We start from the raw sequence: 24400 nt of genomic DNA on the forward strand, positions 1-24400 counted from the left end.
TCTCGAGCTCACTCTGCAGACCTAGAACTCACAGAGATTTGCCTGCTTCTGCTCCTCAAGTGCTGGAGTTAAAAGCAGGCACCACCATATCTACGTATGAGGGTCCCTGCCGCCATATCAGCCATGCAGTAATATATGATCTTCCCAGAACAGAGAGGTATGTGTTTATCAAAGGGACGAGACACTGGGAAAATGAATTTTATTCAGTTACCTGAACTGTAGCCAGCAGTGGGAGCCAAATTCATGAAATGGGTTCCCACAATCAGCTCGCAAACGACTCATACAAAGAGACAACATGACTGCTCCCCAAAGTTACAGCTGCCCCCAAGCCGTGGGTTCTCTAGGAGTCTAGGTGGAGGCGTGGTGATGGTGACACTCTCCTGGAAGGCTCTGTAACTTGAGAAGACTGATGGTGCTCTGGCCCTATACGCATGCCCACTTGAACAGGGCATTTCTACTGAACCAGAGCCATGAGAGGCCAGCAAGGCCCTCACCACAGAGAAAGGGGTGGGACCTGTGGGATAAGGGGTTCTCTCATGAAACCGGCCACCCCCTGTGGCAGGGGCTAGGGGCACATATGACTGTACACAGTCATGGGAAAGGCTCAGTGCCTGGCCGCCATCTTTAAAACAGTCTGTCAGAACAGTGTTCGCCACAGTACTCTGGTCCCTTTTGCTGTTCGGGCCACCTGCTTTTCCTCCTCTGGAATGTGCCCTCAAGTCAGTTGTGTTGAGAGGACTCGGGGTAGCCCTGGTGCAGTACTTTCCCAGAAAAAAAAAATGCACACGGCAAGGAAAGCACACAGCCCAGCCTCCCCCAAGCCATCCTGCTTCACCGTCCTTAGGCCTCTTTCCACACAGAGAACGTGCAAGAGCTGAGGGACAGCAAGACTGCAAAGGGGCCTCCAGCCACCTGGTAAAATCCTGCAGGAAGAATTTTTCCCATAATGCATTTGACTCAAAGCTGGATCTCTTATAAAGACCAGTCCAAAGCTGGACATAAAGCGAGTCTTCTTTGCTTAATTGGAGCCACGACTACCTGACTGTTCGCTCTGAAGTCATCTTCCCTTTCTGTCTACAACTGCAGTACAGATGAGCCTAGCGACCAGGAAGCTGTGTTTTCCTCTCTCTTCTCCTCCCTCTCCCTCTTCCCATTCTCTCCAGCTCTCACATTTACATTTGCAATCAGCTCTCAGATCTGATCTTGGAAGGCACTAGTTTGGGATCTGATTAGTGATTCCTGGTTGCATGATTATCATATGTCCTGAAGGTAAGATCTTGGTCAATTTAGATAGCACCTCAAGATCAAGTATAATTTGCAGTCTGCTCACAGGACCGTCCAGGAAAAGGACAATCCAGAGATCATGTTGGCAATGTCGATTAGATAGGATTACCAGCATTCCTTTAACCAAAGAGCTTGCTGAACTAAGGCTCCTTCTGGTCGAGGTCTCTCCGGAGCATGACCAGAGCTGCCCCGAAGGCTGCATCCACGTCCTGCCCAAAGCACAGCGGCAAAGGGAATGCCCTCTGGACCTCCTGCTTCAGCACCTCATTCCTGGACAGCGCGCTCCCACTCCCCATCACCCGTTCCACACCCCACTCTTGGAGCTGGTGAAAAGGAAGCATGGAGTGCAGGTTCTGAACAATGCCTCTGCACAGGGCCCGGGTCACATGACCCAGGGAAAGGTCAGACGAGGAGATTCTAGTCACCGAGGCCAGCTGGTCCGGCAGGTGCCTCTCGCCCAGCACTGTTGGGGTGATGGTGAGATGCGTGTCTTTCTGCTGTGCAGCCGCCTCAATCATGCGTGAATAGACCGTGGATTCTTCAACCTCCAGGCCTGTCAGAAATGGAAGATCTGGGTGAGACCATGCAGCTGATGGAGGCAGGCAAAGACTGTGCAGCACATGCATGCAGTGCCTGAGAGGCCAGAGGAGGGCACCACATCCTCCGGGACTGCAGCTGGAGATAGTTGTGAACGACCATGAGGGCTCTGGGAATTGAAACCAGATCCTCAGGAAGAGACACTCTGGGGCTCAGCAGTTCACAGTCTGGCTGGCTGGACCCCAGTCATTTGTCTCCCTATGGCCACAGCTAGACTTCTGCGAAACAGCTCATCCATATTGTTGTGAGTCCTAACCCTAGCGTGAGCATCATAACTATAGCATAGCTATGGGCTCCTAAAGGACCCAACATAAACATCCATTAACAAGCATCATCAGAACTGTTGTGTGAGCCATTAGCAGTGTCACCGAAACCCATGGATCGCACACTAAACCGCCCTTGCTATATGAATGCAGCCTAAGCCATTCCTCATTATACGCATGGAATACCTGCGGCCCAGGAAGAAGTAATGTTTGCTGTCTTCAGATGATTGAAGCCAAGCCAGTGTCCCAGTCAGATTTTAGTTCCCCATCCTATGTTATCTCTACATTCTAGAAAACACAATTATCTGGGTGCCGTGTCACTCCAGAACCCAGAGAGCTGAGGTCTACATAGTGAGACACTCATATCAAAAAAACAGAAAGGAAGGAAGGAAGGAAGGAAGGAAGGAAGGAAGGAAGGAAGGAAGGAAGGAAAGAAGGAAGGAAGGAAGATATAGATAATAAGGAAGATTTTTTAATTCGATATACTTTCAAATTAGAATCACTTTGGGGTTGAGGCATGGTTTGGTGGTAGAACAAGTACCTAGCATGATTATAGCCCTGGGTTCAATATCAAGCACCATAAAAAGAAAATAAATGATTCTGATCTTTAACTTTCCATTAGCTAAGGGAGAACAAATCCAACTTTGATGAGAAAAAAAGTTACCCAGACTAGGGATCTTTATTAAGTTTCACTCACCATAATAACCTGAGTTACCCAGACTAGGGATCTTTAGTAAGTGTCGTTCACCATAATAACCTGAGTTACCCAGACTAGGAATCTTTAGTAAGTGTCGTTCACCATAATAACCTGAGCTGCTCTGAAGGCACTGTGGGTCCCACTCCCAGACCCTTTGATGGAATAGGTCTAGGCTACAGATTCTGAGATACAGCCAGGTTAGATAGCCATGAGCCTAAGGCTGTAGGTGCTTCTGAAATATGAATATGAAATATGAACACAGCTTCTGGTTCAGGGTACCTAGGGCAGACTGTGAGACCCTGTATTTGTGGAAAGCACCCAGAGGCAGGGCATGCTGATCCCAGCTAGAGCAGTGCAAATGGGATGGCATTGGAATCACCTGCAGGACGTTTGTAAAATGCCACGTTCAATCCACACAATCCCCAGGCTAAGTCAGCATTTCTGAGCATGGGGAGGTCAATACTGGGTGTTGGAGAGCCTTGCATGTATGCTATACATACTTTTTCATGTGGGTACATGCATGTGGGTGGGGTGCACACGTGTGTATGTCCATGTGGAGGCCAAAAGTTGGCACTGGGTGTCTTCCTTAATCGCTCTCCACATTAATTTTTGAGACAAGGTCTCTCACTAAAACTGGAGCTCACTAGTCTTTAAGTAGGCTGGCCAGCCAATGAGCTCTGTGAATGGTCCCATCTACTCCACCTTTCATGTGGATGCTAGCATTCCAAACCCAGATCCTCACGCTTTTATTTTACCAACTAAGACATCTTCCAAGCCCTCAAGATGGTTTTAAAATTCCACAATTAAAGCTGAGACTGTGGCTCCGTGATAGGACACTTGCCTGGCATTTGTGGGAACCAGTAACCTAGACAGCCACGGTAGAGCCACATGATCAGAGCATCTAGCACATAAATTCAATTATGTGCACTCAGAAATTGGAGAGAGAAAAACAACTTCAGTACTGTATGCAACTAGTCATACCGTTTGATCCCTCTAAGACCGTCACTAAAATATCAGCCTTCTGTTCCTGTGTTTATTTGAAGTGCTGGGGATCAAACCCAGGCTTGGCATATACGAGCTTGCACTCCATCACCAAGCTATGTGCCCAGTCCCAGGTTTCTTCCTCACCCTCTCCCCGCTTCTCCTCTAAGACAAGGTCTCCACATGCAGCCTGGGCTGGCCTACAACTGACAGGGCTGCCTCAAACCCATAAAAGGTCACCGTCTCAACCTAAAGTCATGTGTCACCACACCCAGCTTCCAACTTTCTTCTCTTTTCACTTTTTTTCTATTTTATTCAGTTAACATTTTTCATTTATTTTATATGCTAACCTCATTTTCCCCTCCCTCCTATCTTCTCATTCCTTGTCTCCCCACTACCATCCACTCCTCCACCTTGCTTTTTTTAATGAGAAACTCGGGCACAAGAGCGCAGAAGAGGGACTGTGACAGAGTGGGGGATCTTGACCCACGTTTGGAGGAGCAACAGCACGAGGTGAAACTGGATTTTCACTGGAGCCCAGCACCTGCGGTCTCTGACTGTGGAGGGAGATGCTGAGGGACAAAAGCTCCCATGGAGACTCAAGTCTGGGAGGCCTAAGATGCTTCTGAAGACAGGGACAGTGTGCCAGGGCTACAGCCTAAAGGTATGGACACTTTTGTACCCAACTAGTCACTGAAGCCAAGTAGGCTCTGTTTGGAAGCCTTCCCACCAGAAAATTCTTCTTGGCCCACATTTGCGGAATATATGAAATTCTGCCCCTGGCCCTGGCTCCAGATGGCTGCTCCTCCGGGGGATCTGGTTTCAATTCCCTGCGCCTGCATGGTCGTTCTAGCCGCAGTCCCAGAGGATGTGGTGCCCTCTTCTGGCCTCTCAGGCACTGCATGCATGTGCTGCACAGCCATACATGCAGACAGAAACACCCATACACATAAAATAAAAACAAAGTAGAAAAGAATTAACCTAGTTCCCATACCAAACAAAACTGGAGTGTCTAAAAAGTGTACAGAGAAACTGTAAGGATTTAGGGTGTCTACCTGTCAAGACTAGGACTTGGGGGAAATGGTAGGACTGTCTCTCGGCATACAAATCTTCATCTATAACTAAGTGTTCTTACAACTCTGTTCTTGGATTAGGCACAGAGCATTTGCCTAGAATGTATAAGGAGTTGAGTGAATCCCCAAACAGAAAAACTGAAAACTTGTGCTCTTTAGAGTGTAGAGAATATAAATGTGTAAGGTTGAATCCTTGAGGGAGAACTGCTCAAACAAAAGACAAGAACATACATAACAATAGAATTTCACAAAACCTTAAATTATGTAAAAACACTGATCTTCAGACACTCCCTGCTTCATTAAACAAGAAACAAAAATGTGGAAAGTCTTACAGAGAGATACATGGAATAACGTCCAGAACACAGTCCAAGAACGGAGTTACGCAAAGGGAATGCCGAGTGCTTGTGAGAAAACTCCAAGAAAATAAGACATGAGTCTTATGTCCTCCATTTCTTCAAAAACACGGAACTGTTCCTGGAATGTGCTTCTGTGTCCCTCTCCTCCCCGCTGGAGTGGATTGTTCATCACGACCGGCTGTCGCTAACTGTTTATAAGCCTCTATGGAAAAGCATGGTTTTGCCATGTGTGGTTTGCCCATCACGTGTGGCTTGTCATTGTGATTGGACACATGACTCTTCTTAACCCTCAGAGTATAAACTGTCTGATGCCTTGAATAAAATTGGCTATTGCGTGAGATTTTAATCCGCCTCATTTTCAGGATCCGTTCTCCCAGGTTCCCAGTGCCAATCAGAGTAGTAAACAAGTAAGAAAACAGACCCAATCCAGTTACAGCAGAATCTGAATATGGGGTTTGCCTGGATGGTCTGAGGACTGGTTCTGCAACTCAAAACCTTCTTCTTGTTCTCCCTACAAAGACACACTAGGAGGATCCAAGCCAAGAAGGTAGAATTTACCCCTCAATCTGCCAACCCCAGCCTGCCAGCTTGTGTGCACAGCCCGTTGAAGACTACCGCGTGCCTTCTGCCTGTGTCTTACCTTGTTCCCATATTTTATGTTTCCTACAGTTACCTGACTTTGACATACATGTTCCAGTGACCACTGCACCTGCCATGTTCCAGTGTGACCACTGCACCTGAAGGCCACAATTTTCCTAAACCTGGTTGGCTGACCTTCAGTGCTTACAGGACAGACCTCTCTGATAGACGGCAGTTACATGTGCCACTATACACAGAGGAAAACCTGGTAGGTACTCCCAAGGAGCCTTCCAAAAAATGGAGGCAGGAACTGCCCATCAGAAGTAAGTGCTATTAGGATTTCCTAATGTTGTCAAACACCAGTGGTCTTTTCACTCATGTGTGTCAGTCATTCCATTTCTTCAGATATTTGTTGTCATCAGAAGGGAGGCCTTAAATGTAAGGAGCCATAAGACCTGGACTTTCTAGTGGAGAAAGTAAGACTATGGAGTCAGAAGGAGCTGGGAAACTGTTGCAATAATCCATGGTCAAGGTTGGGGGAAAGTACCTGGCCACCCGCCTTCCCCCAAATATACATGTACAATGACATTTCAGAAGCAGAGGAAAGGAAGCTGAAATCTTGGGCTCCCGGGGCAGGCAAGAATGTGTGTGTGTGTGTGTGTGTGTGTGTGTGTGTGTGTGTGTGTGTATGCAGGGACTCAGCTGGATCTGGACAGTACACACTATGTGACAAGGGCGATGAGCAGGAAACACACCACTCTGTGGACTACACCTTACCTAGATCCGCCATCCACTGAACAAGCATGTGGACAAATGTGGCCAGCACATTGCCCCCATTGAGTGACGCTGCCACTCCTAGGTAGGTCTTGTCAAAGTAAGGGAAGAAGGCCACTGGGGCTGCAGGATCTGGAGTCTGCAGTGGCTGGAATCCCACAGGCATGGAGGCTGCCAGCTGGACGGAGGTGCTGATGTTGAGAACTGCACAAAGACAACAGAGCTGAGGCCTGCGGGGCCAACTCGGGGTCACATATCATAACATCCTAACAGAGCAGGGGAAAGCACGGTCGTGTTCAAAATAGGGGTGTTCTTGAATAGTACTTACGTTAAGAGGCATAGACAACTGTCCCCACCAAGTGTGTGCTAGACTCGGTCTAATAAATAAACACTAATAAGTAAAATAAGTCGGTCTAATAAATAAAATAAAGCAGGAGCAATAGTGCACTACTTCCCCAGAGTTAGCAGGTTTAGGAACCAAACTGTAGCAGCATCCAATTCCTTTACCTGTTAAGTGATCAGAAACAACAAAAGCAAAAACAGCCTCAAAAGGCAATAAAGAATCTTTGTGCTATGCCACATCAAAACTTCTAGCAAGCCTATAAGCCAGAAGCAATATTATCCCACCTGTCTCTAGGCTCGGGGCCAGGGCCCAGGGAAGGGACCCCATTCACCCTGCTCCAACCACCTGGGGAAGAGGGGGCCTTGCTATGCCTAGAATGCCCTCGCCCAAACTCATGACAGAGTTCAATTCCATTATGAGGCTAAGAAGGGCAACCATCCAAGTTGGATCCGATGGCTCGTTGATGAGTGGATTTGTGGGTTATGGTGAGAGCAACTTTATTAGAAAAGCTAGCTCACCCGGGCTAGTTTTCTCTGTCTTTGTGTGTGATGTCCTTTGTCATGCCATGATCTGCGAGAAGGCCCAAGACTAGATGTGGCCCCTCAATGTTGTATTGCCAAACCTCTAGAGTCATAAGCTAAATAAACCCTTCCCTTTATAAATTTCCAGTCTGTGGCATTCAGTTACAGAACTGTTATCCTAGTATATTCAATCCTATGGTTTTTAGGGGTGAGAGAAAACTAGTCACGGTGCTGCACAGTCGTATCCTAGGCACTCAGGAAATAGAGGGAATAGAAATAGAGAATAGAGAGTTCAAGGCCAGCCTAGGCTATCTAAGATTCTGTCATAAAGAAAAAACCACTTAGGAGCTGGAGTGACGGCTCTGTGGTTAAGAGCACTGTCTGCTCTTCCAGAGGACCTGGGTTTTTAAGGACAGAGTAAAGAGTTTCTGTAACTAAGACATAGAGGATTCTGGGGGCGGCATGGAAAAGAAGATATAGAAACTCACATGCCAGGCTGGAGAGATGGCTCAGAGGTTAAGAGCGCTGACTGCTCTTCCAGAGGTCCTGAGTTCAATTCCCAGCAACCACATGGTGGCTCACAGCCATCTGTAATGAGATCTGGTGCCCTCTTCTGGCCAACAAGCATACAGACAGAACACTGTATACATAATAAATAAATAAATCTTAAAAAAAAAAAAAAGAAAAGAAAAGAAACTCACATGCCATCTCCCAAGCACTGCCCTGCACATCCACCTCTTCAGCTGTATCCTTTGCTATATCCTTCACAACAAACCAGTTAACATAGCTCTTTAAACCACACAGGCAACGTAGCTGAACTAGAGAGAGAGTATGGGAACCTGATATGAATGGCGTGGGGAGAAAGCTCTCTAGACCTGAGCTCTCAGCCTGTGGGATCAGAAGATACCTCCAAAGAGAAGGTGTCAGGGTTGAACTGAACTGGAGGCCACCCAGCTGGCGTCTGCCCTTGCCCAGTTCATTACTTGCTGGTGCAGGTAGAAACCTGGTGCACCCAGTGTCAGAAGTGATCTGTGATACAGCCCTGCAGTGGGAAAAGTTGTCCTTTCACCTAGGAACAGCCTTCACCACTAACCAATTTTAGAACATTCCCATCACTCTCAAAGGAAAAATGTGGGGCGAGGGAGATGGCTCAGAGGTTAAGAGCACTGGCTGCTCTTCTAGAGGTCCTGCGTTCAATTCCCAGCAACCACATGGTGGCTCACAACCATCTGTGCTGAGATCTGGTGCCCTCTTCTGGCCTGCAGGCATACATGCAGGCAGGACACTATACACATAATAAATAAATAAATAAATAAATAAATAAATAAATAAATAAATATTAAAAATAATAATGAAAGGAAATGTACCCTTTAACAATCATTCACCACAGCCCCTAGCAACCAATCATCCTTCTCTGTCCAAGGCTATACCATGACATTGGGGCATTAGTGGAAGCATGGGATGTACGGCTCTGTGTCTGTCCTCACTCTTTGTAGCACTCACAGAACTCCCATCCCTTTCAACTGTACAGATGGCCCAGTTGTCACACTCCACTCTGGGCTGCTGGGAACAGTACTGGTACGAACTACTGGGCTGGAGTGATTGTGCGGACATGTGTTTCTGGTTCACTTGCCTTATCTCTAGGACTGGAATCACCAGGTCCTATGCTAACTCCACATTTAGCCTGTGGGGACCTACGGTGTGTTTTCCAAAGGGTCTGCACCACTTTACATGTCCTTAGATTTTATAGATTCTTAAAAAGAAACCAAATGGAGACTGTGTCCTGACAAAAACGGCTCTGCTCTTAGAAGTGCATCTGATACAACTTTCATTGGTACAGTAACAACAGCTCTAGTCTCTTCTCTTGCCTTACTGCTCATGCTGAGATCAGAACCCAGGGCCTCGGGCATGCTGGGTAAGTGCTCTGCCACTGGGCCATGTCCCAGATAATCTCTATTTTCTTGGTCATGGAGTACACAGAAAGAAAAAAGTAGACTTCTGCCTCTCCTAGCCCTGGTGGTGTCAATGCAGGAGAGATTCTCCTGCAGAAATGAAGGAGTTTCCACCTTGACAGGATGCTGAGCCTGTGGCCACGCTGTGGGTCACAGACCCTGGGGTCAGAAGGTACTGAGGAGACAGCAGCAGGAGTCTAAGGAGGGAACAAATGGCAGACTTACCTGCATCCGTCCTTCGGCTCATGCAGGAATAGACAGAGGCTTGTAAGTCACCCAGGGCTACGCCCACCTGTGTGCCCTTTGGGATCTCAAACCACGAGTGAGAGGTTCTGCCTGCCGTGCTGCCTGGCTCTGCAATGTCAGGGAGCAGGTGGGCAGGAAAGCCCGCCGTTTCCAGTCTGCAAAACAGAAGTGAGCCATCTGGATTTTACCGGTTCCTGGAAACTCAGTGCTAGAGCTACACACAGCAGCAGGGAGGACAGAATGCGGTGTTACCACAAAACGTCTCTGGCATTTTTAAAGTCATGAGTTTGGGTTTTGTAGATAGTGAGCAGTCATCAGAAAGAGGAAGAGATAAACAGAAGAGGAGGAGGGGAACAGGGATTAGAGGTGAGCCAGATGTCAAGGGCATTCCAACACCTGTGTCTGAGGGGACACAAACCTTCTGCAAAGGGAACACTGGGGCCCCAGTACATTAGAGTTGGTTAGCGCATTCCAAACCAAACCAGGCCCAGCAGCCTCATGAACACCCCATGCATCCACTGCTCACAGTTAGTGAAGGCTGCATGAAGCATACCACAAAGCTCTTTACCTGAACTACTATGTGTTTTTAACTGTGTCTTAGGGCTCAAAATTGAAGCCCTGAAGAAAGTGAACTTACAGGGCCCTGGAGTTCTGTACCTGAAAGGCAAAGGTTTATGTAGAATGAAGTCGAAAGCATCCCTCCCCCAGACAGCCTCTGCCCCTTCTCTTTCAAATACAGGCAAGGACGAAAGCTCTAAAGCCCTACTGAAGTTCTCCCTGCAGGCACGCCCCTCATCTGGACCCACCCATGAAGCCATACTCACATCTCCAAGTTCCAGCTCTGGCTCTGGGTGTTAAAATAGCCCCAGCTAGCAGCATTCTGGTCAGACATCAGGGGTCTTGGCAAGCCACACAGCATGGCAACCACATAGTCTTGGATGGTGCCAGCTGCATCATAGGACTTCAGGAACTCTGGGCTGTTTGTCACACCAGAAACAGTTCATCACAATATGAGAATATGGAAGCTCATGCTGTACCTAGCTGTGAACAGAGGGGACTAGACACGGCACAGCTGAGGCACAGCCACAAGCTCACAAACTGTAGCTCAAGGCAGTAAATCCCTGGGAAAGGCTGTCCTGGCCACTCTAGATAAAGCTATCCCAAGTCATCTCCGGGGGAGGGAATCTGGGGGAAGAGGCCCTATGCCTGGGAAAGAAGGTCATGGCTCTGTCCCCTACAGCCTGGCCCCACTGTGAACTCACCTTGGCAAGTCACTTGCCCTCTCTGGCTCTCCCTCTCTCTCCCTCCCCACCCCACCTCCACCCCCATCTCTTTCAACTGTACAGATAGCCCAGTTGTCACACTCCACTCGGGGCTGCTGAGAACAGTACTGGTACTAACTACTGGGCTGGAGTTAGAATGGTGAGCCTCCACAAATGGAACCATTCTAGACCAAATGTAAACCTTGTGACTCCACCTTCGGCCAGGCCTCACTCAAGGTACAGAGCAAGAGATACCAACTAACTAGAGATACAGTCCTGTCTGTCCGCACCCCAGAAACCCCATGCTGATTCAAAGAACAGTTGTTATACCTGTTTTTCAGAAGCCAGAAGATGGTTGCACAGCCAAATCCCGTGGCCACACTGAGATGGGATGCTGGTTTGGGCAAAGAAGCCAGGAAACCACTGTTACAACGGCCGTCCTGCCATGTGACCAAGTGGCTCACAGCTCTGGGCTCAAAGACAAGGGCAGGCCCTCCTTCCGTCCATTCACAGCCTGCAACAAAGGAGATGACAAAAATGGAGAACACAGCACTGAGTGAGTACAGGCATGTCCTTGGATCTTCTCTGCAGTGAATTTACAGCACAACCTTCCCCTCTGGGACAGGGCTTCATTCACACATGGGTCTGAGAGCAGAGTGGCTGGGTGACCTCACTCACTTCTCCCGTGTGTCTCACCTCTGTTCTCCCCCCTCATCTCAATGTTCACTCTTCATGTGTAGGGGGTGGGGGGTGGAAAAGGGTTGGGTTAGACTGGCTGTTTTGAGACAGGGTCTAGCTCAGGACTGGTCTCAAATTTGTGATCCTCCTACCTCAGCTTCCTGAGTGCCAGAGTACTACCATACCCAGGTTTGGTTGGGTTACTAAATTCATCTCTAACTTGATACACATGTCCCCCATCTCATAAGAGAAGACATTAAACAAACTCTCAAGGTCCCTTGCTCATCCTGTCCTTCCAACCTTCATCATGACAAAATTTTCTAGGTTTGATACAAGATGGATCACCCAGAAGTTTCCTCTTTTCTTTTGTTCTGAGCTGACTACTTATTGTTGGGCTAGGGATAGAATCTAGGACCTGTTGAATACTGAGCACATTTTACCACGAGCACATTCCCATCCCCAAATTCATTATTATTTTTTGACATTAAAGAGGGCTGACCAAGTTTATTTCATCTATCTCTTCTGATATGAAATCCCCTGTGCTCTGACTTAAACACTTTAACCAAGCTGCTTTCAGCGCAGGTCCTCCTGCATCTGCAATCCTTCCTGCCTCAGATGCTCATCATATTCTCAAGGTTGAATGGCAGCTTCATCCGTTGGAACAGTCTAGGTCCAAAGTGCCTTTCCTTCGCTGTTTAAAACCATCATCTGTGGTAGATTCCCATACATCCTTTGCTGTATCTCCTGTTAAGCAGTATCTAATATTATTCCTTTAGTTATGCCCTTAACTGGTGACTTATTTGACTGAGAGAATATGGGGAAAGTCATAATTGGGAACAACCAAGGCTAGGTTATAAGAAGTGTGGCCAAGGCAGAAGAGATGACTCAGTGAGTAAGATCAAGCAAGCAAGCAGACTTGAGTTCAAATCCACAACACCCAGGTAAAAACTAGGCATGGCTACCACCCCGACAGAGATGGGTAGGTCACCGGTGCATACTAGTCAGCTAGCCCAGTGAAAAGGGTGAGCTTCGGATTCAGTGAGAGACTGTGGATGGCAGGACACTCAACAGCGGTATCCTTAAGCACCTTAGTGTGGACCTGCTCACTGGCTACCAGGACCCCTACTCGGGCCACACACTGACCAAGGGTGAGGTGGGCTGCTTCCTCAGCCACTACTCCATCTGGGAAGAGGTGGTTGTCAGGGGCCTGGCCAGGGTTGTGGTGTTTGAGGATGATGTCCACTTTGAGGACAACTTCCAGAGGCTGCTAGAATGGCTGATGGAGGATGTGGTGGCTCAGAAGCTTTTGTGGGACCTGATCTACCTCGGCCGGAAGCAGATGAACCCTGAGGAGAACGTGGCTGTGGAGGCTTTGCCTGGTGTGGTGGTGACTGGGTACTCCTACTGGACACTAGCATACACCTTGAGCCTGGCAGGCACTCGCAAACTGTCAGCCTCCCAGCCTCTGCAACGCATGCTACCTGTGAATGAGTTCCTGCCCATCATGTCTGGCCAACACCCAAATGACCAGTACAAGGTATACTTCTGGCCTCGGAACCTCCAAGCCTTCTCAGCCCAGCCTCTGCTTGCCTCTCCCACCTACTATGTGGGAGATGCTGAGTGGCTCAGTGACACAGAGACATCTTCCCCCTGGGATGATGACAGTGGCCGCCTCATTAGCTGGACTGGCTCTCAAAAGACTCTTCGTGGCCCCCACCTGCACCTGGCTGGCAGCAGTGGGTGTAACCTCCATCCTCACCCCGGAATGAGCTCTAGGTGAGGCTGGGTCTGAAAGAGGACCAGTCCATTTATCTCAAAAACTATGTGAAGGACCAGTGAGATGGCTCAGTGGATACAGGTGCGGGTCACCAAGCTTGATGACCTGAGTTCAGTCCCTGCATCCATATGGTGAAAGGAGACAGCTGACTCCTACAGGTATACATCTGCATGCCAGAGCGAGTGTGGAGATCAAAGGACAACTTGTAGGAGTTGGTTCCTCCTTCTCCATGCGGGTTCTGGGAATCAAACTCAAGTTGCCAGGCTTGGCAGCAGGAGCCTTTACCCACTGAGCCACCTCACCAGCCCCAGGACAGATCTCAATCTGGCCTTTCAGTCTGATATCTGTTCAGAAGTTTCATCCATTCTACTATTAATTTCATGTATTACACTCTGTTTCAACTTCTATGCTTTTCAAATCTAATTTCCCTGGTTCTTTTTATATGTCCTTTGTGCTGCCCTTGCTGACATCATCCCGACCCTTCGATACTGTGTAGTGTTTGTGATGGCTAGTTGATGTGAACTTCACACAAGCTAGAGGCACTGGAGAGGAGAAAGGCTCAATTGAAAAAGTGATGAGGCTGTAGTCAAGTCTGTAGGGCATTTCCTTAATTAGTGCTTAATAGGGGAGGGCCCAGTCAATTGTGGGTGTGGCCTCCTAGGCAGGTGGGCCTAGGTTCTATAAGAAAGCAGGCTGAGCCAGGAGGTGGTGGTGCATACCTTTAATCCCTCTTCTGGCCTGCAGATGGACTTGCACACAGAGCACTCACACATAAAATACATAAATAAATCTTTAAAAAATAAAAATAAATCTTTTAAAATCGGCTGGGGACTATTGTTCCAGATGGATGGAACAATGGCTGCGAAGACTCTAAAAGAACCTTGTCAAACAGACTGTCCGTATTCCTGCATGCAGCACAGCAGAGAGGCAGGCTACAGGCCAAAGCTTGGACATCGGGGACCTACAGCATCTGCCTGGTGTCAAGTTAAGTTCTCCTGGGAGGCGGGAACAGGAATGAGCACTTCCTCCTATGACAGCCTCCTCCACAGCTGCAATGCTACCTGAATCTGTAATGAGATCTAGCACCCTCTTCTGGCCTACAGGCATATATATGGACAGAGCACTGTACACATAATAAATACTTTTTAAATGAATAAATATAGTAATTCACTGTATGCGGCAATTTGTTTGTTTATTTATTTGCCATGTTTTGTCTACATGTATGTCTGTGCGCCACATGCATGCAGTACCTGTGGAGGCCAGAAGAGGGCAATAGATTCCACAGGAATGGAACTACAGACACTTGTAAGCTGAGCCTTGATTATGTGATTGTTATCCCCACATATAAAAAAATAAAGGAGGATGCTTCACAGACCTAATAATCAGTATGTAAACCTAGGAAGCCTGTCCCAGAATCTGACTCAGCAGAAGCCTCCTTCTCTTTCCCTCTTTCGTTCATTCTTTCTCTTTGTTAAAGAGCTACTATATTTTGAAGTTTGTAACAACACAATGATAAATGAAAGCATTCTCAATTAAAAAAAATTCAAATATTACAGAGAAGGCAAAAGTCCTGCTTGCCCATTCTCTGCTCAGTTGCAACCCCCTTCTTATCACTGTGCATTCTTACTGGGTGACCGTCTATTGTTGTCCTTCACACAACAGGTTTTGTTTTGTGTGGTTGACCTGGGTGTGTTTGTTTAAATAATAATAGTCTATTGTGTTTATTGCTGCTCAACAACATGTCATCAGTCCTCTGTGTGTCAATATGCTTGAATGTACCTTATTCTTTCTAACTACTAAACATCATCCCACGTCATGGGCCTGACTGATGTATGCAATGAGTCCCCACAGGTAAATGGCACAGTTTTACCACTATAAACAAAGATGCAGCGACGTCTCATGGACCAGTTCCCAGTAGTATAATTCCTGAGGCATAGCAGCCACCCTTTTTTTAGCAGGCCTTGCCAAGCTGCCCTACAAAAGAGCTCTGTTAATTTACACTATTTAAATACCAACTGCAGTATTTATAATAAGCCAATCTCCCACCCCTTTGACAACTCTTGAGATTCCCCAGGCCTTTTCATTTCTTTCAGCCCAGTGGGTGGAAAACAACGTCTCATGGTTGTTGACATCGGCATTCTCCTAATTGAGGATGGGCACTGAGCAGCGTGTCCTCTGTATTTCCCCTTCCAGGAATTGTTTGTCAGGGACCCTTTGGTCCATCTGCCTTTTCTTCGCCTGATGTTTGTCCTCCACCTCCTCTGCACTGGCAAATGTTTTCGCCCTGTCTGCAGCTTGCCACTTAGCTTTATGGCCCCTACTTTTCTCCTTCTTTTATTGAGCCTGAAAGCGGACTCTAAAAACAGGCCTAACCACAGGCCTCTCAGAAAATGCCAGTCACTCCCAGTCCTCCCACTTGCTCGCCTGTGTCCTCACTGAAGTACTTGGCCCTCTGCTCGAGTTGCAGGTGCCTGACCATGTTGGCTGTGTTCTGGAAGATACAGGCTTCTACAGGCAATTCCACATCTCCCAGGGGGACCAGCACACGGCCTCCACGTGGTGGGTACTAAAACCAGCCTGAATTGTGGCCACCATTAGAAATGGCACAGCTCGATCCCAAACCTGACTTTGCTGGGCTCCATCATCAGGAATCAGCAGCAGCCAACTTGCTTCCTCTTTCCCAGAAGCAGAGAGCAAAACAAGACAGCAGGCTGGCTCCGTGAAAGTTTAAGCAGTTCTTCCAACAATGTGGCTGGTGGTTTGTGTGGTTGGTACAGAATCCAGGAGACTCGGAGAAAGGAAGGCGGATGACCAGACCACAAACATTAGATCCCTGCTCTCCCCTTTAGAAAGGGATTTAGTATTAAAAGGACATTTATTCTTGTTAATGAAGAATTAGAGAATTTAAAAAGCTTTTACAACCTAAGACTGCCTAGGAGAGGTCAGCTCCGGCGCCCTGGTTGGCCTTCTGCTGCTTGGAGCCACGCAGCTCACTTGGCAGAATGACCTGATAACAGGCAGTCAAGGGAGCAAGGGGCTTCTGCAGATACCCAGCCCTGTCCAGGGCAAGGCTCAGAAGACACATCACTAGATGAGGAGAGTCACCATCCACTCAGCCCAGGGCACCTGAGTCCCTGGCTTTCTAGGCAGACAGGATTGAATCCAGCATCCCACCCTCTTAACCACATCACCCATCAACCCAAAGCAGCCATTTCTCTGCCTGAAAAAGCTGCGCTGGGCCAGCTGCAGTGCCATGTGTCTGAGTCTGGGAGGTGCAGGAGTCCATCCCAATAAATAAGAGCACCCATCCGCGCCCAAATGATAATGTTCCTGAGGTTGGGTGGTTTTATAAACTACCCTTTCTAGTGGGTGTCTGTATGATATTTTCTATAATTTTAAAAAAGGAATGCCTAGCAATCTGGGGAGCTGGTGGCTTCCTGTAAATTCTATTCCTTCTGCAGACATTCTATTGGGAAGTCCCACCCTTCACTGTACCACTGCCTTCCTGTGGCTCTGTTCTTCTGAGAGACCTTTGAAAGCTAGACCACGATTGCCGCTGTACGGCCAGAGTGTGTTGTTCTAACCTCTCTGAACTTCCTGCTCACCTGCACAGTGGTGACAGTCACACTCATCACAACGCTGTTGGGAAAGACGGATGAGGTCATGCAGGTAGCATCCTTACCCTGACACCTGGCACCTGAAGTGCCTGTTGTCCTCCTGGCACAGTCTTCCCCTGAGGGCCACACAAAAGTTACCACCTTTGCCCTGTGGCCAACCTTCATCAGGTGAAGACAAAGAAATGCTCTGCAGACACATGCTTAGCATGCACGAGGCCCTGGGTCCCATCCCCAGGACCAAATGACAAGAACACAATAACAAGAAGAATGTTTCGTCCACTAAAGCGATAGTAACTAGAATTAAGAGAAATTATGTAAAGATTAGAAACTATACCCAGCTGGGACTGGTGGCACAAGCTTGTAATTATAGCTACTTAGGAGGCTGGAGGGTCCTAAGTTCTTTGCAGTCTGCCTGAGCTATTGTGAGTTCAAGGACAGCCTTTACCAAGCTTTACAAGCCTGGGCAATTTACCAAGTCATTAATAAAAAGTAAAAAACAAGAACTAGGGCATAGTTGAATGATAGAGTACTTGCCTAGCACATATGAGATGAGGTCCTGGGTTTACATGGAAGTAGAGGCAGGAGGGCCGGGAGTTAAAGACATTAAACTTAGCTATTTAAAGAGTTTAAGGCCAGCCTGAGCTACATAAAACTGAGTCTCAAAAAAAAAAAAAAAACAACTATACCCAAGGCCAACAAGATCATTCAGCTGGTAAAAGTGCTTCCCACACAAGTCTGGCCACCTGAGCTCCATCCCCAGAACGTACAATGGAAGAAGAGAATGGAGAGAGAGAGAGAGAATGATAAATTTAATTTTAATTTTAAAATACACAGATTCCGGTTCTCTCTGCTTGGCATCTTGTCCAGCCACAGCAGGCACAATAAAGAGAAGGCTATGTGAGATCCTCTCTACTGAGTCCCAAAGAAAAATCAAAGTCACTTTCTCCCTGGCTGTCCACAGGCAATATAATGGATGTGCAAGCAGACAGTTTGAGCCTTCACTACACATTTGGCTCAGACAAAACGTACACAAAACACAGGAGATAGCATATGATATTTTGTTCTGAGGAGCAAGGCACTATGCCCATGCCAGGACAACCTGACCCTGGTCCAAGAGTCCTTCGCAACCCTGTTCTTAGTCTGTTAAGTGACCACAACATGAGATCATTACCCACACAGAGCATACCTTGACCTGATTTCCAAAATAGGATGCCATGCATCTGTCCAGACACTCCGATAGCACCGACTCTCTGGAGCTGCTGCCGGGGGAGGGCATCAAGGCACTCATTTAGGGCTTGGATGATTCTAGTCACATCCTGCTCCCGGCCCTGGAAACAGAACAGGACAGGGTGGGCATGGGCAAACAAACAATCAGACCAAGGAGGAAGGGCCTCCAGAGATCTCCGAGAGAGAGAGAGAGAGAGAGAGAGAGAGAGAGAGAGAGAGAGAGAGAGAGAGAGAGAGAGAGAGAGAGAGAGAGAGGACTCCTCCAAGGGCATTGCCAAGATACAGAAGTGAAGGATCTGGTTAGCTCCAGCTGGGCCCGGCCTGAGACTGCCCATCAAAGGCCCACTCCCCACCCCAAGGGAGGAAGCCACAACTCTAGACTGTTCAACAACACACCAGGCTCTGCTGGAAAAAAAAAGTGTGTTCCACAGTCAGCAGGGAAATAAGGAGGGGGTCTCCTTATAAGGAATGTGGAAGGGCGGGACAGAGGCAAAGGAAGAGGCTGGCAATGCAGAGGCAGATGAAATTCCCCTCCCTCCCCTCCAATCTAGGTTGGCTAGACTGGATAACTAACTAGAGATAGACTCAACAGAAGAAAAAGCAAGTCAATTTATTAACAAGCAAGAGGACATAAAAAAATCAAAGCATGGAAGAGAATCAGAAGACGCAGGACCATTGAAGTTTACATTACTCCTTTTTATAGGAATGAAGGAAAGAAAGACTAGGGAATGTAGAGAAACTAGAAAAGTCCTGCATGATAAGGGGGGGGGGGCAGAAATTAGCTGGAAGATGAGTCTCTCTGAAACTCAAGTGAACCCAAAGGATGGAAATTAACCAGAGAGAAAGGGAAGTCCATGCAGGAGGGCTCAATCCCCTGGTCTTCCTGACGAGCCTGAGGGTGAGATTTCATGGGGGATGAAAGGCAGGTCTAAGCACCTTTGTAGGTTGGTCTTTGGGGGAGGGACAATGAGAGGAAAGTGGGGCGGGCAATGTTGCTTGTTGTCCAGGCTGGCTCTGAACTCCGGTCCCAACAATCCCCATTCCAGCCTCAGCCTCCCAAGGACTTGGAAAGTGAGGCTCATGTCCAGATTGTAGCCTGCTCTTGACACATCTGAGAAAAAAAACCTCTCTGTGTTTGGGTGAGGAGAAAACTTGGTTAGGATATTTTCATTCCCCCTACACTGGCTTCCTCAACAAAGATGCCATAATGGGGGAATGTCATCCTTTGAGCCTCGACACAGGGAAGATGTGGTCAAGAGAGACCCAAAGAACCAAGTACAGTGGAGCGTGGAGCATGCTTTTAATCCCAGCACTGGAGAGGCAATGACCTGGAGATCTCTGTTAGTCCAAGACCATCCTAGTCTACATAGAGAGTTCCAGGGCAGCTAGGACTATGTAGTGAGACCCTAGCTCAAGAACAAACCTCAAAAAGACTAGAGTACTATCAGATAAGTCCTAGCAGGAGGAACGTTTGAGCTTAAGAGTTTGAGACTAGTCTGAGCTAGTGAGACATAGTCTCATAGTGAGATCTCATTTAAAATAAAATAAACAAATGAGTGAATAATAAATGTAAACAAAGCAGATCCTGAGGCTAGAGAGAGAGCTCAGCCAATAAAGAGCTTGCCATGCAAGCGTGAGGACCTGGTTTTGAAACCAAGCACCCACACAGAGAAGTGAGGCACAGCAACATGTGCCTATAATCCCAGTGTTGCGAAGCAAGAACAACAAACTCTCTGAGGCTTGCTGGAAAGCTCTAGGCTCAGTGAAAGATCATGTCTCAAAATTCCAAGTGGACAAATGAAGGAAAATGTGCAACATTCATCTCTGGCTTATACATGCACACATATGCACACCCACCCATATACACATGGACGCCTACCTACACCACACACACACATACACACACACACATATCTTAACCATTCAGAGCATGTACAATTCTTGAAGAAGACCCAAGTTGGACTCCCAATACCCACATTAGGCAGCACCCACTTTGGGGGCCTACAACCATCTAGTAACTCCAGTTTTGGTTGGAGCTGACACCTCTGGCCTCCATGGACACTGTCACGCACATGCAAAAATCTACACACGGACATGCATGAATACACATAATTTAAGTAAATTTTTTAATTCAAAATAGAGGGGCTGAAGAGATGGCTCAGCAGTTAAGAGCACTGGCAGCTCTTCCAGAGGTTTGGAGCTCAAGTCCCAGCAACCACATGGTGGCTCACAACCATCTGTAAGTGGAATCTGATGGCCTCTTCCAGAATAAAGGTGTACATGCAAATAAAACACATACATAAAATAAATAATATTTTTTAAAAAATAGTACCAAATACAGAGAGAAGTGTAGAGCATTAACCTAGAATCTACCAAGCCCTGGGTTCTACTGCACTCATGAAAAAACTCTGATTAGAAATACAAAATACAGTTGGTGGAAGAACCCATTCTTACCAATTACAAGGCCTTGGATTCAATTCCCAGAAAAAAAAAAAAAAGAACAAAAATAAAGTCATGAAAATTCATCAGAGTTTAATCTAAAATCATATTAATACCAGTAAAAGTCAAGAGACCCTAGTAGATGACACCATAAAAAGAATACAGGAGTTGGACAGGTTCAAACTGAGCCATTGGCCTTAGACAGGGGGAACACATTTTAAAGTTGTACAGCTAAAGAAATGTCAAGTGTGGGCCAGGGGCTACAGCTCGATAGTAGACTGCTTGCCCAGCAAGTGCAAGCCATGAGTCCAATCTGAAGTGAAAGGTTCAAGTTACATCTGAGGGCTGGGGAGATGGATCAGTCAGTCAGGTGCTTTCCCTACAAGAATGAGGACCTGAGATTAATCCCTGGCACTGGTGTTTGTGAAAGCCTGGTGCTGTGATGTATACTTGGAATCCTAGCACTGGGGAGGCAGAAACAGGCTGTTGCCTGGGGCTCATGGAATAGCCAGTCAGCCAGCCTACTTATCAACCTCCAAGCCAGTGAGAAACACTTTTTCCAAAAGAAAAAAGTGGGGTGGGGGGATGGAACTTGAATAAAACCTGAGGGCTGAGGAACACAATGCAAGGTTGGCCTACGGCTTCCACTCACAATCAAATACAGGAGCATCTAAAGGCACACGTGCTGGTTCAGAATTCACATGAATATGCAAAATATCTCACTGACACATCTCTATCATTGCTTGTTAGATGATGCTTTATATGCATTAGGTTAAATAAAATACATAACAAAAATTAATTTATCCAAGTACTCAGAAGGCAGAAGCAGGTAGAACTCTGTTACATAATATGTTCCTGCCCAGCTAGGTCTACATAGTGGGACTCTGTCTCAAAATAAATAAATGATAGATAAAATCTAAATTAAATTAATTTCATCCATTCCTTTTACTTCCTTTAAAATAGCTATTCAAAAATTGAAAATTACATGTGTAGCCCACATTTGTGACTTTCATTTCTGTTAGACAGTGGCAGTTTAAAAGTCCCCAAATGGCCATTGGATGGTGCATCCCCTCAGGACAGAGGGGCCTCTGTTTAAAATGGGTCCAGGGTGAGTGGATTGTGTGGGCGGAGACCATGGAGGAGGAACATAGCCAGCTGGGGTAAAGACAAGAAAGCTGTGTTCAGAAGTTCATTTTAGGGTTGAGTGTGACCAGGGGCAGTCCCGGAACAATGGGCACACCCATACTGTGACAGAGAAGTCATTGTTACTGCTCTTTCTTGGTTCAAAACATCAGTAGAGCTATACCAAGATCCAGAACTTCAGACTTGAAAAAAAAATAGTGCTGAACAACTCACTCAAACCAGCCCAACCCTGTGCCCCACCAATTGAGGAGGCAGAGCCAGAGACGACAGACAATCAACAGAGATTCCCTTCAAAAACTTGTATTTTTGCTGCATGGGGTGGAACACACCTGCAATCCCAGTGCTTGGGAGGAGGCTAAGTAAGGAAGATCCAAATTTGAGGCCAGCAAAACCCTATCTCATAACAGAGAGAAGGGGGCTCAATTTTATGAGAAAAAGGCAGGGTCTGAACCCATTATACTATAATCCTGGCCCAGCTCCTCAGTCCTCCAGAATCAGAGCCAGCTTCTCCATGTCATAATTCATAAAGTCAAATATCATTCTAAAATGCCCTGAGGCTCCGACCAAATTAAACGTGAAGGCCTCTGGGAAAATTAGAAGAGTTCCTGCCATTTTTATCTTCTTGAACACATCCCAGCAAGAAGGATTCCGGACCCCAAAGAACTGAATACAGACCCTGGGCAAGAGCTTCTGAGACGTGAAGCTCAAGAGTGGGAAACCGCACTCAATCCAAGTCTCTGGCTGGAAGACCCCTTAGTGGCCACCTCGATCAGACGAGGAAACACATTGAAGCCAATAAAAAAGTGAGATGTTACACTCTACCTTGATATTAATTTCTGCAAATAAATTGACTATAAACTCTCCTTTTTCAGGAAACTAACAGGAGTGGAGTCTGAGGCTTGGTGTCTGTTCTGAGGCTTCTTATATCATCTCTCAACAGAGCCCACTGTCCTTAACTCATAGGATTTTACATATGTCTGCACATATTTATGTATATATGTATACCATATATACGTGTAGACTATATATAGTACATATAGTGTGTGTGTGTGCATGTGTGCGTGTGTGCGTGTGTGTGTGTGTGTGTGTGTGTGTGTGTACGACATGTGCCTGTCGTGGAGCACAGGTGGCCATCAGAGGGCAGCTTTTCTAAAGTCAGTTCTTTCCCTCCATGGTGAGTTCTGAAGATGGAATTCGGGTCATCAGGCTTGCTCAGTAATTTCTCTTAGCTGCTGAGCCATCCTGTGGGACCCTGACTGTGTACTTTGCTATCTTATAGTTTTCAAAAGCCACTGGTTGTGGTGCATAACTACCAGTCTGATCATTTTTAAAAAATTATAAAGATAGTTTTTATTTTAGTTTAGTTCAGTTTAGTTTTTCAAGACAGGGTTTCTCCGTGTAGCCTAGGATGACCTTGAACTCACGGAGGTCCACCAGCCTCAGCCTCCCACTTTTATCCCAAGTGCTGGGATAAAAGGCATGCACCACCACCGCCCAGCTCATTTCTAAAATTTTTAATCAACTAGCCAGGCGGTGGTGGCGAACGTCTTTAATCCCAGCGCTTGGGAGGCAGAGGCAGGCGGATCTCTGAGTTCGAGGCCAAGCCTGGTCTACAGAGCGAGTTCCAGGAAAGGCTGAAAAAGCTACTGACAAACCCTGTCTCGGAAAAAAAAAAAATCTTTTTTTAATCAACTTATCTCAGGGTCTTCCTTCTTGCACTGACAACATTTCTATAGAGACTCTTGCTGGGACTGGAATTCTCTGAGTAACCAAGTGAAATTTTCTGTTCACTTTCGCTTCTACGGAGTGAGAGGAGCAAGGTAAGCCCAATTCTGCATCTTATTTCCAGAGCGCAGCCTGCCTAAGGGGTACAAAACGAAGTCTGGACTTGAGGGCACAGAGCAAACGTGAGCCACGAGAAGCAAGCGTGATAGTTGGGCCTGTGGTTATTACCCTGAAGCGAGTGCTCTCAGGTCGAAGTACAGAATGCGATGGGCACAGAGTAGAGGGATCCAGCACCATGGGCAGGGCCGCCAGAGAAGCCCTAGAGTGGGAAGATCGGTGCCCGCCTATGAGAAAGCTCCCTGGGAAAATCTAACGGCTTAGCCTGAGCTGCAGCAGGCTGCGAGGCTCTGGAGGAAAGGACAGCAGGCGGAGGTCGGACAGACTGGACAGTCAGAGGTACTTCTTCACGGAAAGGTGCTGTCCGGGATGCCGCCAGGGTCGTCCGGGGTGGCGGCTCCAGGACGCTGCCTCACCTGGGACCCGGCCGCTGCGCTCTCTGTCTCTGCCCGGGCAGCCCGGGCGCAGCTGGCCAGCACCACAAACCCGGATGGGTGGCCGGGTGCAGCTTCCAACAGGGCGGCCTTCACGGACGTGGTGCCCAAGTCGACGCCGAGAGTGACGGGTCGCGAAGCCATAGCCGCGGTGACAGCGAAGCTGCGCTAGTTTGCACAGCGCGCTAGCCCAGGAACACTTCGCTGGGGAGGGCAGCGCGGGGGCGGGGCTTCCCTGACACGCGAACTGGCGACTTCTTGTCTTCCCATTGGCTAAGGACGGCAGACTGACACACACAGCACCCCCGGCGATAG

The 24400-nt window shown here is 47.5% G+C and overlaps 1 protein-coding gene across 1 annotated transcript; it reads right to left on the reverse strand.

Moving 5' to 3' along the window:
• Window positions 1-184: 184 nt before the first annotated feature.
• On the reverse strand, window positions 185-24362 carry Shpk (sedoheptulokinase). The gene is made up of 7 exons (XM_050162831.1): window positions 24068-24362; window positions 18187-18328; window positions 11259-11442; window positions 10491-10643; window positions 9646-9821; window positions 6608-6808; window positions 185-1837 (listed from the first exon to the last, which is right to left on the reverse strand). Exons 1-7 carry the CDS (start codon window positions 24227-24229, stop codon window positions 1425-1427), a joined length of 1431 nt encoding a protein of 476 aa, XP_050018788.1. The 5' UTR covers window positions 24230-24362; the 3' UTR covers window positions 185-1424.
• Window positions 24363-24400: the final 38 nt, after the last annotated feature.

The sequence above is a fragment of the Alexandromys fortis genome, unplaced genomic scaffold (genome assembly GCF_014885135.2).
Source record: "Alexandromys fortis isolate MF-2015 unplaced genomic scaffold, M_Fortis_MF-2015_v1.1 scaffold_84, whole genome shotgun sequence".
NCBI lineage: Eukaryota > Metazoa > Chordata > Mammalia > Rodentia > Cricetidae > Alexandromys > Alexandromys fortis.